We start from the raw sequence: 15,800 nt of genomic DNA on the forward strand, positions 1-15,800 counted from the left end.
CCTCTTTGATCATCAGGACCTTGATGTCTACACGCATTGTGTACTGGACTACATCAAGTTCTGCATGGAAACTGTGTCCCAACATAAGACTATACGGACCTTTCCAAATGCGAAGCCCTGGATGTCCAGCAGGGTTCGCTCTCTCCTCAAGGCCCGTGACGCTGCCTTCAGGTCAGGCGACAAAGCCCAGTACAGGGTGGCTCGTGCTGACCTGAGCAAAGGCATCAAGCTAGCCAAGGCAGCCTACAAGGGGAGGCTGGAGGCCCACCTTGCCAGTAACAGGCCACGGGAGGTGTGGCAGGGTCTACGGAGCATCACCAACTTCCGTGGCAGCAGCACGACCTCTGTAGACCCGAGTGCATCGCTGGCAGAGGAGCTTAACTGCTTCTTCGCTCGCTTTGACTCGCCCCAACCGTCACACCCCCGCACTTCAAGCTCCAACTCCCCCCCACTCATCGTAGAGGAACACGATGTGAGGCGCGCGCTCCTGGCGGTCAACCCCAGGAAAGCTACTGGACCCGACGGAATACCAGGCAAGGTCCTCAGAGCATGTGCCCACCAACTGTCACATGTTTTCTGCAGGATCTTCAACCGCTCCCTGGCTCAGGCAGTCATCCCCTCCTGCTTGAAAACTTCCACCATTATTCCTGTCCCCAAAAAGTCACCAGCCGTCCACCTGAATGACTACCGTCCTGTTGCTCTCACACCAGTCATTATGAAGTGCTTCGAGAGGCTGGTTCTCCAGCACATCAGGGACTGCCTTCCTCCCACTCTGGACCCCTACCAGTTTGCATACCGGGCTAACAGATCCACTGAGGACGCCATCGACACTGCTCTGCATGTTGTGCTGGGCCACCTGGAACGACAGCAGAGCTATGCAAGGATGCTCTTTGTGGACTACAGCTCGGCATTCAACACGATCATCCCAGACATCCTCGTCGCCAAACTGGACACTCTCGGCCTCCCTGCCCTCACACGCATCTGGATTAAGGACTTTCTGACCAACAGACCCCAGACTGTGTTGCTCGGCCCCTACACGTCCTCCACCCTCATGCTGAGCACCGGTTCCCCCCAAGGATGCGTGCTGAGCCCTCTCCTGTACGCCCTCTACACCTACGACTGCAGCCCGGCCCACGGCAACAACACCATCGTCAAGTTTGCTGACGACACGACAGTGGTCGGTCTGATCTCGGAAGGTGACGAGACAGCCTACAGAGAGGAGGTAAAGAGACTGACAACTTGGTGCAAGGACAACAGACTGCACCTTAACTCTGCTAAAACAAAGGAGATTGTCGTCGACTTCAGGAGGAACAAGACGCTGCCGCCCCCCCTCTGCATCGAAGGCGTGTGTGTGGAGAGGGTCCACACGTTCAAGTTCCTGGGAGTACAGATCTCCGATGACCTTTCTTGGACTCACAACACCACAGCAGTGGTAAAGAAGGTCCGCCAACGTCTGCACTTCCTGAGAGTCCTCAGGAAATTCAACCTGGACAGGAAGCTGCTGCTGGCCTTCTACCACTCGTCCATCGAGAGCCTGCTGACGTACTGTGTCTCCACCTGGTACAGCGGCTGCACTGAGGCGGACAGAGTGAGGCTCCAGAGGACAGTCAAAACAGCGCAAAGGATTATTGGCTGCCCTCTCCCCCCACTGTCGGACATCTACACCGCCCGGTGCCTCAGAAGGGCTCTCAACATCGTCAATGACAATACCCACCCAAACTCACACCTGTTCGACCTGTTGCCCTCTGGCAGGCGCTACAGATGCATCAAATCAAGGACCAATAGACTGAGAAACAGTTTCTTTCCGAGAGCCATCTCCATACTGAACTCTCACACACACACGAGACCACCCTAACCTCGCAAAACAGCATTGTGATGTGTTTCTATATGCCCTATTCAGTACTGAATTCCATTGCACTGTCTTCTTTATTTATCTAATTTATATATTTGTCTGTATTATTGTTGTATTGCACTGGAGAGGGGAGCCCTCTAATCTCGTTGCACACTTGAGTACAATGACAATAAAGGGATTTCTATTCTATTCTATTCATAATGTTAATTACAAATATAAAAGCAACAATTAAAATAATGTCGAATGAATCGTGTCAATAATAACAATAAAATGAATTACAAGTGAAACAAATGAATTGTATAAAAACTACAATTATATTAAAAAAAAAACTCTATACATATTTTTTGTGCAACTGTACCAAATTGGAACATTTTTTGCAGCGTTGGGCTTGTGTCGTCCATAATGGGCAACATTTCCTACAGTGTTGTTTTTTTGGCTCCGGCCGCGGTCCCGCCCACCCGTGACTTTCGTATCCCAGCAGGAAGTTGTGCAGCTGGGCTTCACTGTTTGAGAAGTGTCGGTCGGTCGGGTCTGTCGTTTGGTACTCCTCGGCGACTTGCCGCCGGCGGAGATGGTTTAATGAGAGGCCAGACGAGAGGGCTTTCACGCGCATACATCGACCACGGCTTTTTGGGATTAAAAAAAAACATGTCCGGAGCCCTGCTATGGAGACCCCCTTTTGAATCCACCGCCGGGTGCTTTTGTGAGCTGTTGACGCCGAAGGGTGACACACTGCGGTCGGCATGGCCAACGTCAAAGTGGCGGTTCGAGTCCGACCGCTCAACGCGAGGTAAGGTCGGCTAACTTCATGAAGGCAACCGTTAAGGGGCTCATTGTTCCAAAAGTTCATTTTGCCAAGGAAATGCTCTCAAAGTTTCAGTTATTTATATCATTTCTATTTCTATTTAGGTGCCAAACTGCACTTTTTATTTTTGATTTTTTTGGTTTATCGTGAAGTGGTTATGACATGCTAATCAATGCTAGCTGTCAACGTGACATGTTAATGAAACAATATTTTTTTAATTAAAAAAAAAAGTGTGACACGGCCGAATATTTAACGTCTTTATTTTAATAGGCATTTAACATTTTTTTTGTGACATAATGAAATAACGTGGTTTTGAGTTAGTCATTATGATTTATAATTATGATCTATAATTTGGGTAAATCACAAATTGGACGTATTTCATTTCATTTCATTTCATTTTTTCCCACAGTTTGCATTCTTGAAAGACCACCGTTGGAATTTTTACTATTTTAAATTTAAAAAAAATCATTTAACATTCAAATTTGTATTAATATTTGTATTAGTATTTTCAATATTTAACTTTTTTAAGTAAAAATACAAGCAGTTATTTTTGTTTAAAAATAGAATCTAGATTTCAACACTTTCTTGTTACCATTTGTTGCTGAGATATTTAATTCACTTTTTTTAATGTGACAACTCATTGAAACTAAAATGCTGATGTCCTGAAATGCCACCTTGTAAGACATTGGCTGACACTGCTGAAGCGGTTCCACTTTTGTATGAAAAATGAAATATTACAACCAAAGTTGGCTGCTTGATGGGGGGGAAAAAGGCCTTAACAAAGGCCATTAAAGCTCCAAACAATGTTTCTTTCATACATGCTTCCTGTGTTTTGTCACCAAAAATGTAGTTGTCATCTGTCATGCAAATGAGATACACTGCCCCCATTTTCACGGAGATTTTTTTTTTTTCACTCAGAGATCCAACAATCAATGAGACAGACTAGTACAGTACAGAAAGTCATGAAAGTGGACATCCCTCCTCAAACTTTGAAAAGTTGGACATTTGCATTCATAGGGTTGCACAAAGTCAAATTAAGTTCACCACTCACTACTTCGGTTGGAAAGTTAAGTTGGCAACACTGACTTTGCTCCTCTTTGGTTGCAGCCTTGTTGTTAGTGCAAACAGTGCACATCAATAAGAACAACATTTGCAAAAATATTCTCAGAAATACTGGGCATAATACAAAAACAAACAAATAACAAAAAATGCACACACACACACACACACACACCCAAAAAATCTATTAAAAAATATTCATAAAAACGATTAATAACGAAGAGAACAAACATACTCGATAAGATGCAACTGATATATTGCACTGATCACACCCTGCTGTGGGATGGCCTTCTATTCCTCTACAACAGCCCGGTCACACACTGCTGGGCACCAATCTTACTCCAGATTGCCTTGCAGAGCACTCTTGTTGCATCAGATGTGCACACTCAAACACACTTATTATTTATTTATTTTATTTTTTTGCACTGGTTCTGATCAGCCAAACACACAGATGCATGCCAGGATGGAGTCCAGCTCTCAAGCTGACCCCGCTCGATATGCAGAAAGATCATTTTTATCTGTAGTCCATAAGATTCCACATGATGTTCTTGAGGACAAGCCGGAGTTTGTTTTCCTCTGGAAAGAACAACTCATATTAGTGCCGTACCGATGAGCTGAGAGTAGTTTGTCTGTCCCCTTGTCTTATACAATACATTATAATGTGGCCAAATTGTACACACCAGGAAGGAAAATGGATAAAAAATGCTGTGTGATGTTTTTTTTTCTTTTTTTTTTAAAACAAAAGAAATTTAACCCAATAATAATAGTAGCATGTCTTGTTGTCATCCCCACACAGGGAGAGTGCAGATGGTGGGAGGCTGGCAGTCCAGGTGGAGGACAAGTTTGTGAGGATCCAAAATGTTAAGGTTGGTCTTTACATGGTTATTTTTTTTTAATAATAATTCAAAATTTGAGCATTACTGGGGAAGCGGAATGGTAAAATATTACAAAAACTCAAATAAATGTGAAGAAATAAAGTATGATATATAAGAAAATGATCTGTTAAAAATATCAGGAAAAATTACAAGAATATTTGGGAATACCATATGTTTCTACACTGCAACATTATTTCAGAATTTAAATTGAAAAATTAAAAAACGATTAAAGAAGATGAAAAAAGTAATGAGGCGCATTTTTGGGGGAAGTTCTTACAAAAAAAGCGAGACAAAGGCAAATTGAGCTCACGCTTGCACACAAAATCTTTGTTCTCTGACAGGAGGTGCATCTCTATTTTGAAAAAATACATAAATATTCAAGAAAATATATTGGGCAAAAATATATTATACAAAAAGATCCAAATGGATGGAAAAAAAATTCTAAAAAAAAATTCAATAAATATAATACACAAATATTTTAAAAGTTGGGTGGAAGGAATTTTAAAAATGTTGGAAAATACTTGCCCCCCCCCCAAAAAAAAAAAACAGAAATATTCCCAAAAAAGGAAAACATACACGATAAAATATATGATGATATATGCGACAAAATACCACAGCACTGAACAAAAAGCCAAAGACAAGAATTGATCTTTTAGATGCTGACTGTGAGGAAGTCCCGGCAGAAACTCGACTCTAAAACCACTTTTTTTGCGCCATCTGAGTTGTATTTTCCTCACCATTTTTGGACGCTTTAACAACAGTACGCTAATTGTGCCTTGTTACGCAAACATCTCTCCGATGGTGTCCATCAAAACGGCTCTTGTAAGCCTTCCGCTTTTCTTGCCAAGCGTTTGTAAGCCTCCAAACGCAAGATAAGAAGCTGAAATGTTGACTTGAGGTTTTTTTTTTTATATTCTGAGCCGTCGGCTCACTTTCCCTCACTCTCAGCATGTGGGAATGATTACCTTGTCAGCGACGTCGTCTCGTAACGTGACACCGACTCGCCGCGTCACGTGTGCCTTCCGAGGCGTCCCATTGGTCCGTGCCTGTTAACGTTCATAGAGCGCGTACGTTGAGGTCTTTGTTTACATTTGAGGAAAAGTTTTGCGGTGGGGGGGGGGGGGGTAGGAGAAGGAGGAGATGTGTTACAAATATGACGGAGCTGAGATAAACCACATCAGGCTTCCTCCGACTCCGACTCCTCCTCCTCTGACTCTCGAGGATCTCAAGGGAAGCGTTACTTGTGGAAAGTAGGACATCTTGAGATCAGAGTTTTTATATCACCGTGATGGCAAAATTAATATGTCAGGGAACCTGAGCCAAAACAATAATGGGGGAAATAGAAAGATATGGACGAAGTTAATATTGGAGAAAAAAAATCGTTTTTCCAAAATACACAAATGTAAAAAAAAATAAATAAATAAAAAATAGATGAATATCAGGGAAAATAATCAAAATAATGTAAGACCAAAAATACAAAAGTATCAGATAAAAAAAATATAGTCAATAATGAGAACACAAATATTCAGAAAATAAAAAATATTTACAAATATTATATTTATCATATGCAAATGTTATACAAGAACTGTATTATTGTAGTAAATTGCACAAATATTCAGAAAAATATATAAACAAAAATTACAGAAAATATGAGAGAAATAGGTGAGAAAATATTACTACAAAAATATTGGGGGGAAAATACACAATTAAAATATGGAATTGCTAAATAGAATATTCAAGAAATACAAAATATTAAACGAGAAATATGAAAATTGCTGGCAAAATATTGCAGAATATATTGGAAGAAAAAAAAATACACAAATATTAGAGAATATAATATTGTGATTAAAAATACTTAAATAAAAGCAAATGGGGAGCAAACTAAGGCAAAAATAATAAAAATAAATACAAAAATAATCCAAATTTGAACAATAAAACATGCCAGCCAAAGACGCTTGAAGAATTGATTCCTCGGACGCTTACTCAAAACATCCACTTTGTTTGGAATACACAACAAGTGATTTGCTGCGCTGTCTTTCCATTCCTCATTATTATTTCTTCCGCGGCAGTAAGCCGAAAGGTGCGGCGTGCACTGAGGCAGATAGCGCTCCATGCGGCGCTAATGACTGCAAACAGCTTGCGCGCATTTTTCCACCACAAACAAAAACGCTACCGCCATCTGCTTCGAAGACGTGAAAAAAAAAAAATAATAACTTTTTCAGTTTTTTTTTTTTTTTCTTTTCTTCCAGTTGGACCCACGGGCCGATCACGTCGTGGATTCCCGGGACAAGCTCCTGGAGTTCCGCTTCGACTACTGCTACTGGTCGGTGCGACCCGAGGACCCTCGCTGTGCGTCGCAGGAGGAGGTAACCGAAAAAACAAAAACACACCGTGATAAGATCTGTTACCCACAATGCCTCGCGCTCTCATTGCGCTAATTGGCTCATCAGACATTTTGTGATATCGTTGTTCCTGTTTCTCGTCAGCGCTGACTTTGTATTTCGGACATGCTTTACGACTTTGGGTCGAGGCATTCGGCCGTTGACCCTCGGTGGGCGAATAGGACTCGGTGGGTCAACGCCACAAACTTCATCTTGTATGAGCTGACGCAAACGCTTTTGACGCTTTCGAGTCGAACAAAGACGACGGTGTTGACGGACGGTGGGACCGGACTGTTTTTAGAAAAATTATGCATGGAGGAGGGAGTGGGGGGGCTTCAGGCCTTAACTGGCATGAGAAAATAAAAGATGTGTTATTTAAAAAAAAAAAAAAGTGTTTTAAAACACTGGCAGAGTAAGAAACTACAACTTTTAAAAATATATTCTTATTCAAAGGACAATTTTCGTCACTCTTTCATGTGGCATTGATATGCCCTTTTTTATCCCTCCTCCATCTTCTCATCATCTCAAAATAGTTCCATGGATGAGAAAGAGCAAACTCTGCAAACTTTATACTCCCCCCATGAGACCGAGAGAACGGATAAGGGGGGGGGGGGGCGGCGGGGGGCTTGTTAGATGAGACAAACTGGATTTTAACTCTTGCCTTTCCAGTCCGTGCGACCACTTCCGACCCCTCGGGAAAGTCGAACGCGGGCTGCCAGCGCCTCGGCACGATTCATATCAGAACCGCGTGGGCGTCGCCGTCCAAATCTGGCGCGTTAAGCTGCACTTAGGGGTGCAATTGTGGTTGGCATAAAAAAAAAAAGAAAAAAAGAAAGTCATGTTGTTCCTCGCTGTGAGGAAGGACTTAGTGCACTCTGTTTTTTTGTTGCTCAAGGAAGCCTTAATGAGAGCTAGTGGAGCTTGGAGAGAAGTGGTGCGAGGGTGCGCAACCGAGGCTCAAACACGGCCCACGTGAAAAGGCGCTTGCATCCTCACTCAAATGTCGGATGAATGATTTGCAAATGCTTTTCCTTTGGGGTCTTCAATCCTGTTCCTCGAGGGCCGCCGTCCTGCCTGTTTTCCCATCTCTCCGTGCTGCAACACACCTGATTGGAATGCAGACCGTGCTGATTATCTGATCATTTCGATCAGGTGTGTTGCAGTGGGGAGAGATGAAAAACAAGTCGGACGCCGACCCTTGAGGAACAGGATTGAGGACCCCTGCGCTACAAAGACATTTCATCTTCAAACTGATGGCTTATTTTTTTAGTTTTTTTTTTTTTGTTGTGTTTCTCTCATTTTGAATTCACTCGCAAAATTTCAACAATGAGTGTCCTCAGTTCCAAAATGCTTTTTGAGTGTTGTTAAAATGAACGATGATGGAGCATAGCTTTTTTTTTTGTTTTTTTTTTTGAAACGTAGCCATCAAATTTAAAATAAGTGTACAATTGAAAATGATTTGCAAATCATTGCAATCAATTTTGCTCAATTTATATGCAAACACAAATAGCACTTACTTCCCAGTAGTCTGTTGCGTAATCACCGACAACCAAGTAACTGTTCTATAAACATAGCACAGGATTGGAAAAAGCTCCCCACTTTGCGCAGAGCCTTTTTTTGCATGAGCGTGTGTATTTTTTTTTTATTTGCGACTAATGAAAAGCTCCCCACACGCATGAATTGTTCTTTGATGCTAGTAAAAAGAAGCCTGGTCCGAGATGCGAAAGAATATGACTTTGCCCAGGGGGCGGGCGGCGGGAAATACGTCATCCCTGTTGGAGGTTTGGCTCAAAGCACACAATGCATTTCTCGTTTTTTTTTTTTTTTTCCCTTTTTTCCCCTCCATCGTCCTCCTCCTTGGATTGGATTCTCACACTTTGTAGGTCTGTGTGTCAGTGGAAGAATAGTTGCTCTGTTTACAGGAAGACTCCATCTCACACACACACACACACACACACACACACGCGCGCGGACACGCAGCAGAGATTTGTAGGCCATGTTGACACACGGATCATTTGCGTGGAATTTCGATTGAGGATTTGACAAGCCAGTAATTAAGATGGCTGCTGTGTTTTTGTCTTGTTTGTTAGCAGGATAACGTAAAAAGTACTCCCCGCGACTTTGTAGATTTGTGTAGTGTATGGCGTGGGCATAACAATCACAGTTAGTCATTGTGTTGGGGGGAAAAAAAAACGACTCTCCCCAAATAAAAACCAAATAAAGGATTATTTAAAAAAAAAAATCTATATTTTTGCTCTTTGTTGTTGTGCCACGATACTGAAATGTTGACTATGATACCACAGTATACCCGCTTGAACTTCCTTGACACTGGTACTGAAACGCTACCAGTAAAATAAAAGCCTCGGAATAATAAATGACAGGTAAAAGATGAAAAAAAATGTATGTTTACTAATTTGAATACTTAAAACCAAAGTTGGGCACTTGACCCTGGTTTTGCGAGTCAGTCCCCCGCCCTCCGGCCGTGATCTTGGTTCCGTTCCGGCTAGTGATACACCGATATGCTTTCTTCAGGGCAGATACCCATGCAGATTATTAGTAGTCATGGCGGCTGATAACCGCATGTGAGATGACAACAACAAAGTCATGACATAGTTTTCTATGAGTTGTGAGTTGACATTTATTCAAATTTCTGAAAAATCTCCTTTAGTGTGTGCGAGTCGAGGTGAAAAAGTAAACAGGCAGCTTACTGCTGATTGGCTGCTCCCCACTGCACCAGGAAACAATCAGCTGGTGCTGTGAGCTGTCCAATCTGCTTCTGCCAACGAGAGAGAGAGAGAATTGTTCTATCTTTCTTTCTTTCTTGTCAGTCGACGACAGAAAGCCGAGATGGATGAACGGATGGCTTCATCAGTAAATGTTAATCGAAATAAGACGAGTGTGGCCACATCCAACATATTCTTACTCTTGCCTTGAGTTCTCTTTTCAAAGCCCGTCATCACATTTCAAGCTCCTGTCTGTCTAACTGCAAAACTTATTTGATTATTGCTAAAAATGGAAATTCCCCTCCTGGCATTTTTTTCCCCCGATCCCCACTCTCATCCGCGCTTCTTCTTCTGTGTCGGCCATTTAATGAAAAGCACACGCACACACACACACACGAGCAATCCTACAGTACGCCCGCCCTCTCCTCATGCTAATTTGACCTACAAATTCAGTCCCCAGTGTGACAGACGAGAGCATTGTTCAAGCGGAGTTCCGCATATTTCTGGCTCTTTAACTCCAGAAATCTCTTTCTCTCTCCCTCTCAAACACGCACACACACCCCCACGCACACACGCGTAGGACTTGGCCAACATTTTACATTTTGTCTCAGTGAGGCCAGCTGTTGCGTTTGGGGGAAACAACTCGCAGTTTTGTTTTTTTTCTCTGCAGCTGTTGAAATTGTTCGTGAGAAAAGTGGTCCTCTCATTGCTGCATTTTTCTGTTTCTTTATGCAGAGATACTTTTCATTATTTTGATCATGGATTATTTTCTTGATTAATCAACGAATGACGGATGAAAAAAATGCTTTTTTTTTTGCTTTACATCCTTTTATTTGCAAACAATACATTATTTCAAATTGACAGTATCGAAATATAAACGTAAAGTTCTGATTCAGTTCCTGGTTTGGTCTGTAACAAGTCAGAAAATATGCAAAAAAAGAAATCCTTGTCATTGTTTTCCAAAGTAAATGCAAATGTAATGCAATTTGATTTTTTTTTTCTTCTTGCTAGATTAGATCTTGCTTAAATAATTGAGAAGCACTCGCTCAAAGGTTCATAACCACCACTCGATTGACCCTTGCGTCGTTAGCCCGTCTATGCCGTTTTCCGTTATGCGTTTGCGTTAAGCTAGCAGACGTTCTCAACAGAGTTATGTGGTTTGATTCAAGTTTGAAGAAGTGTTTAATGATTGGCCGAACTGCTACTTGTTGTGAAGATTGTTGCCAAGACCAAAAATCTGCAGAGCGACGGCTTGTATCTTGAAAAACTCCTAAGTTGAGGCACTCTGAAGTTGAGGTGCCACTGACGCTTTGTTGTTGTTTTTAATCATCAAGAAAATCATGTTTGTCATTTTGGGCTATTAACAGTTTTAGTTCGGATATTTGGTACATACCTAACCCAGCTTGGTTCCTTTCTTCTTTTTTTCCCCCTGACTCAATGTTTGCCAAGTACTATTTAATGAAATTAAGTCGAGCACCATGTTTTCTCACGCTAGCCCAAATGAGGTTCTCCATCCTGTCCGACGCGCTCCGGTCTTGTAAAATGCACCAGAAGGAAATCTGTATTGCACTTTTCCTGTTTTCTCAAAACGCAAACTCTTTGTGCGTCTTCCTGGCTGCGCTCACGTTTGGTCTTTCTCCAAAGGCTTATTTAAGGCGATGATGTCGTCACTTTCACTGCCTTTTGGCGCCTTGCTTGCTTTTTCATATTTGTTTTTTTTTTTAACTAAACGTCACCTACAAATACCTTCGAAATGGGCCTGCATTGCGCATCGAATCAAATATCGTCGCCGCAATAATGGCATGTGCAATATGTTTCACATGGAATGTGACTTTGACCAATCGGATGCAACCTTAATGTGCATCGCCAGCCAATAGGAGAACAGTGTCAGCATGACTAACATACCAGGTATTACAATTCATTAGCTAAAAACACTTTGAGCCTGCTTAGGTTTTTCATGTTTATTTCATGATTTCTTTGGTTTAATGGCATGAATTGATAAAAAAAAATATTATGCTATGATTGATTTAATAACCAATTTAATGATAATATAGTTCATTTCGGATTTATGCATTTCCTGACTTTGTTAAGTGACGTGATTAATCTTTGCACAATTTAATTTTCATTCATATTTTAAGTACGGCATACTAATTAATTGGCTTTGTTTATTTTATTTTAGCCAACATATAAAATATCTGAGAAAGAAATAATTAAAAAAAAAATATATATATATATATATAATTATTTTTGTTGTATATACTAATGTTTACTGCAGCAAACATCTTAAATTTATATAAGTTTGTGTTTGAAAAGGTTTTTTCTAAAGCACCCGGGGAAAAAAAAAAACAAAAAACAAGCAAAATTACTATAAACCTTTTTCCTCACCGCTTGCCTGCCTTGCTCACACCCACTCTCGCATTTAAAAAAAAAAAAAAAAAAAAATGTTCACTAAAAGTTGCCAAGAGTCAAGATATTCAAATAATAGGTCTGGCTTTAAATCGAAATCCACCTTTTGAGGACCTTTGCCATCGTGATTAACTGAGCAAGTGAACTTTCTTACTCTTTCAGACCCTCAACCTCATGGCAACCCCCCCACCCCTTGCCTCCCTTCCATTGAGTCATTTTAAGAGAGTCAACTTTTACAAGGCTTGTACTGATTCTCGAAGGGCGGAGAATGGAGAGGATGAAGACAAAACGGGTAGTGGGTGGGTGTGCGCCGCTTTTTGTCTTTGCGTTGAAGCTTCTTTTGAGCCGAGGGTTGCGAACCCTTGGTGGTCTCGAGTGCTTTTATTGAGAAAGTATTACGTCAACAAAAATCACATTTCCACTACAAAGAGTTACTGTTAGCTCTCGGGGAAACTATGCATTGTTTTTTTTTTTTTCCATCTGTTTATTTCAATCCCAACCAATTGGTGTCCTCAAAAGTCAAATTTTGGCGTCAGGGAATTAGAGAAGTGTCAGTATCAACTTAGAAGTCCATGACTTATGAAGTTGGTTACAAGGGTCCAAAATGTGCGGCCAAGACTTTCTCATGTGGTCAGCAAAAAAAAAAAAAACCTACTCTAGGTCCGGCCAGTGTTCTTATTACAAGACATGGTTATTGGCGAACGGATCTCAATTAAGGACTAAGGCTGCGACGTTTTCACTCACAATTTTCCCAGAGGTCAACGGATATATACGGCAGTGTCCCAGCTCTACAAATTTTGTCTGAAAGCTGTGCGACAAAAAAAAAAACAAAAAAAAAAAAACGCTAACGATCTTTGCCGGTAATGCAGCTAACTGAGAAATGTCTCTCCAGAACTGCTTGATTGGACTGGACCTGTGTCGACATAACTCCGCTGTTAGGTATAAACACACCCCGTTCTCACGCTCCTTAAAATGCTAAAACGACCTTGCTTACGGGGCTTTCGCGAGCCCTTTCAAGCAAGTCCAACCTAAACCCATCCCCGTGGTTTTGTCAGCTCAGCGTATGAACTGACTCTGACTTTCCGGGTCCAGACTCGCACACGGGGGAGGTATGTTGAAAGTATGACTTCCCTTTTGATCTTTTGGTAGCAACGTTGAGAACATTCTTCCCACCTTCTCCGGTGTGTTCGTAGCCACCGAGACTTTACGGTCCAGATCCCAGCCTGGGGTGGGGGGGTGGGGGGGTGATTGAGACCCCTCTCTGATCCGACACTTTGTTATGGTTCTGAGGTAGAATGTGTTCAATCCAAAAGTCTGCTCTAGATCAGGTTGCGAAAGCCTCCCCATCCCGAACACACTCGCACTTGTTGCCAGAAGACCACATCGGTAACTGATCTTGTTTATTGGAGATGGCAAAAAAAAAAAAGAACGCAAGGTGGGAAAAACCCAGAATGTGGATACCCCCCGTTCATACTCGCGATATATCAAATTTTGTCTTGACTGTCTCGTCACGATCGCATCCATAATGCCAACGTTTCAGATCTTGTTTTTTTTTTTTTTTTTTAAACACATTGTTTAAAAATGTTTGCTCAACCGCTTCACCTTACTACACAGCAGCTCAAATGTGCGTTGACGGCACTTTGACGAGGACGAGTGCTTACGTCCATCTTGTTTAGCGAATCGAGAATGGCTGTGTGTGACCATCAAAACCAAAGTCTCAGACCAAGAGAGAAGCCAAAACAGAAGAGGCCTTAACCGATTGTTTGGAGTGGGATTCTCCCGGATCTACTCCCCCCGCCCCCCTCCCATTCGCTGTGCCACCAGATTTTTTGTATTTTTTTTTTAAGTTTATTTTTCTGGACTGGTCTTTTTTCCCACACACTCTACATGTTGTGTATTAGTTTGCATAGAATATGAGCTGAGCTCGCTGCTCCTTGGCCAAACATCTCAGGAAGCGACGGTGCCTCCCTGGCTTCTGGCCGATGCCGCCGCAGCATTGTGCTGGTCAAATTGTTTTGACACAATCCCATTCAGAGTGAGGAAACTCTATAAATACATGCACACAAAACAAAATGTACTCAGTGGTGCCCCCCAGGAAGAGTAAAAAAATGTAACTAAATTGTACATGTTTACCACAGTGTTTTTTTTAAAGATGAAAACAAATACTAAAAATAACTAAAATAAGCTTCTTCTTTTTAAAATAAATCAAATAAATACGAATAAAACAAAATAAAAACTAACCATTTAAAAAAATTCAAAAATGCTCCACAAAGTTAGAATGGAGGCGGAGCCACTTCAAATGAAGTTGTTAATTTGCAAACTGTTCTGCTAAGAAGAAAAAAGTCCAAGCCTTGATCCTGTATGAAATAAGATACCGTATTTACCGGACTATTAAGCCTGCGTATAACAAAATAATTTAAGAATTTTTTTTAAAAATGAGCCACACCAGGCTATAAGCCGCAGTTTTCTATGTTGAAAAAAAAATAGTTGTTTACTTCATGTAGAGAACGATTGTGTTCTGCGAATGCACATGAAGGTACGTAAACAGATTATTCACACAGTGCCTTTTAACACGGCAACAACTTTGCGAATTAAAACAGAACAGACCCAAGAGAAAAAAAAATTGATTGTATTTTTCTGAGCTATAGAGCGCCCCTAGTGGTGAAAGAAAAATCTGCAGAAAGGCCGCACTGTTGTATTAGCCGCATGGTTCAAAATCAAGGAAAAAAAGTAGCGGCTTATAGGACAGAAAATACGGCAAATGGCATGGCAAGGCAAACAACATAACTCAACATGCTTCAAATAATTGAAAATACATTTAAACGCATTGGATAACAACGGCATTTAAGGCGTTTAAAAGTAAAGTACATATAGCGCAAGATATTTAAAAAAAATAAAAAAGTATTTTACAAATGCTTTAAAAGACCTTCGCCATACTTATGGGCCATAAACTTGGATTTAAAAGCGGTTCCAGTTCGATCTGACTTTGCTTCTCTATCCATTTACCTGTCTGCCTATTCGTCAGGTGTTCCAGGACTTGGGCGTGTCGGTGCTGGCCGGAGCTTCCGAGGGCTACAACGTGTGTCTGTTCGCTTACGGCCAAACGGGATCCGGCAAGACGTACACCATGATGGGCACGCCGGTGAGGAGAACCGCGTCACATTTGTAGTGCCGGGAATCCTTGCTTTTCACGGGGATTCAGGATTTTAAAAAAATAAAAGAAAATAAAAGAAAATAGAACTGTCTACACTTGAAAAGTGAAACCTAAACAGGATTCAGTATGTCAAATCAAGGCATAATATATATATATATTTTTTTTTAACCTTAAAAATCAGAAGGTAGCATAACTTGTTCATACTTTATTGCTGGTTTTGAGTTAAGAGCCTAAATTAAGAAATAACGTCATTCTATAGATGCATTAGTTTGAATCTTTTTCATAACTTTTAAATTCCAGTTTTCGAACCCTTCATGGTAACTCTTCAAAACTCTTCAACTTCATTTCATACTTATCTTCCAACCTTACACTTAAAAAGAAATCAGTTCAAGGTCGCTGGCATGTACGTTTCCATTTTGTAAGCAGCAAAAATAGCTTATAATTACTACTTTCCCATTAGCCGTGTTCTTTGGTGTCGGCCTCTCAGACCTCTTCTGGAATCAGTTTGCTGTCAAGCTGGTCGGCTTTGAAGACATTACAGAAAG

The 15,800-nt window shown here is 41.3% G+C and overlaps 1 protein-coding gene across 1 annotated transcript in view; it reads left to right on the plus strand.

The window, feature by feature from the left end:
* The first annotated feature begins 2,342 nt into the window (after positions 1 to 2,342).
* Positions 2,343 to 15,800, plus strand: part of stard9 (StAR-related lipid transfer (START) domain containing 9) — a 34,036-nt gene continuing 20,578 nt past the window's right edge. The window contains exons 1-4 of the mRNA XM_088310574.1: positions 2,343 to 2,642; positions 4,513 to 4,582; positions 6,841 to 6,957; positions 15,127 to 15,243. Coding sequence (XP_088166700.1) covers positions 2,596 to 2,642; positions 4,513 to 4,582; positions 6,841 to 6,957; positions 15,127 to 15,243 — 351 coding nt within the window. The 5' untranslated portion in view covers positions 2,343 to 2,595. The remainder of the gene's footprint in view (positions 2,643 to 4,512; positions 4,583 to 6,840; positions 6,958 to 15,126; positions 15,244 to 15,800) is intronic.

This window comes from Idiotropiscis lumnitzeri, chromosome 1, assembly GCF_059441095.1.
Source record: "Idiotropiscis lumnitzeri isolate Australia: NSW breed Sydney's pygmy pipehorse chromosome 1, RoL_Ilum_1.0, whole genome shotgun sequence".
Taxonomy (NCBI): Eukaryota; Metazoa; Chordata; class Actinopteri; order Syngnathiformes; family Syngnathidae; genus Idiotropiscis; species Idiotropiscis lumnitzeri.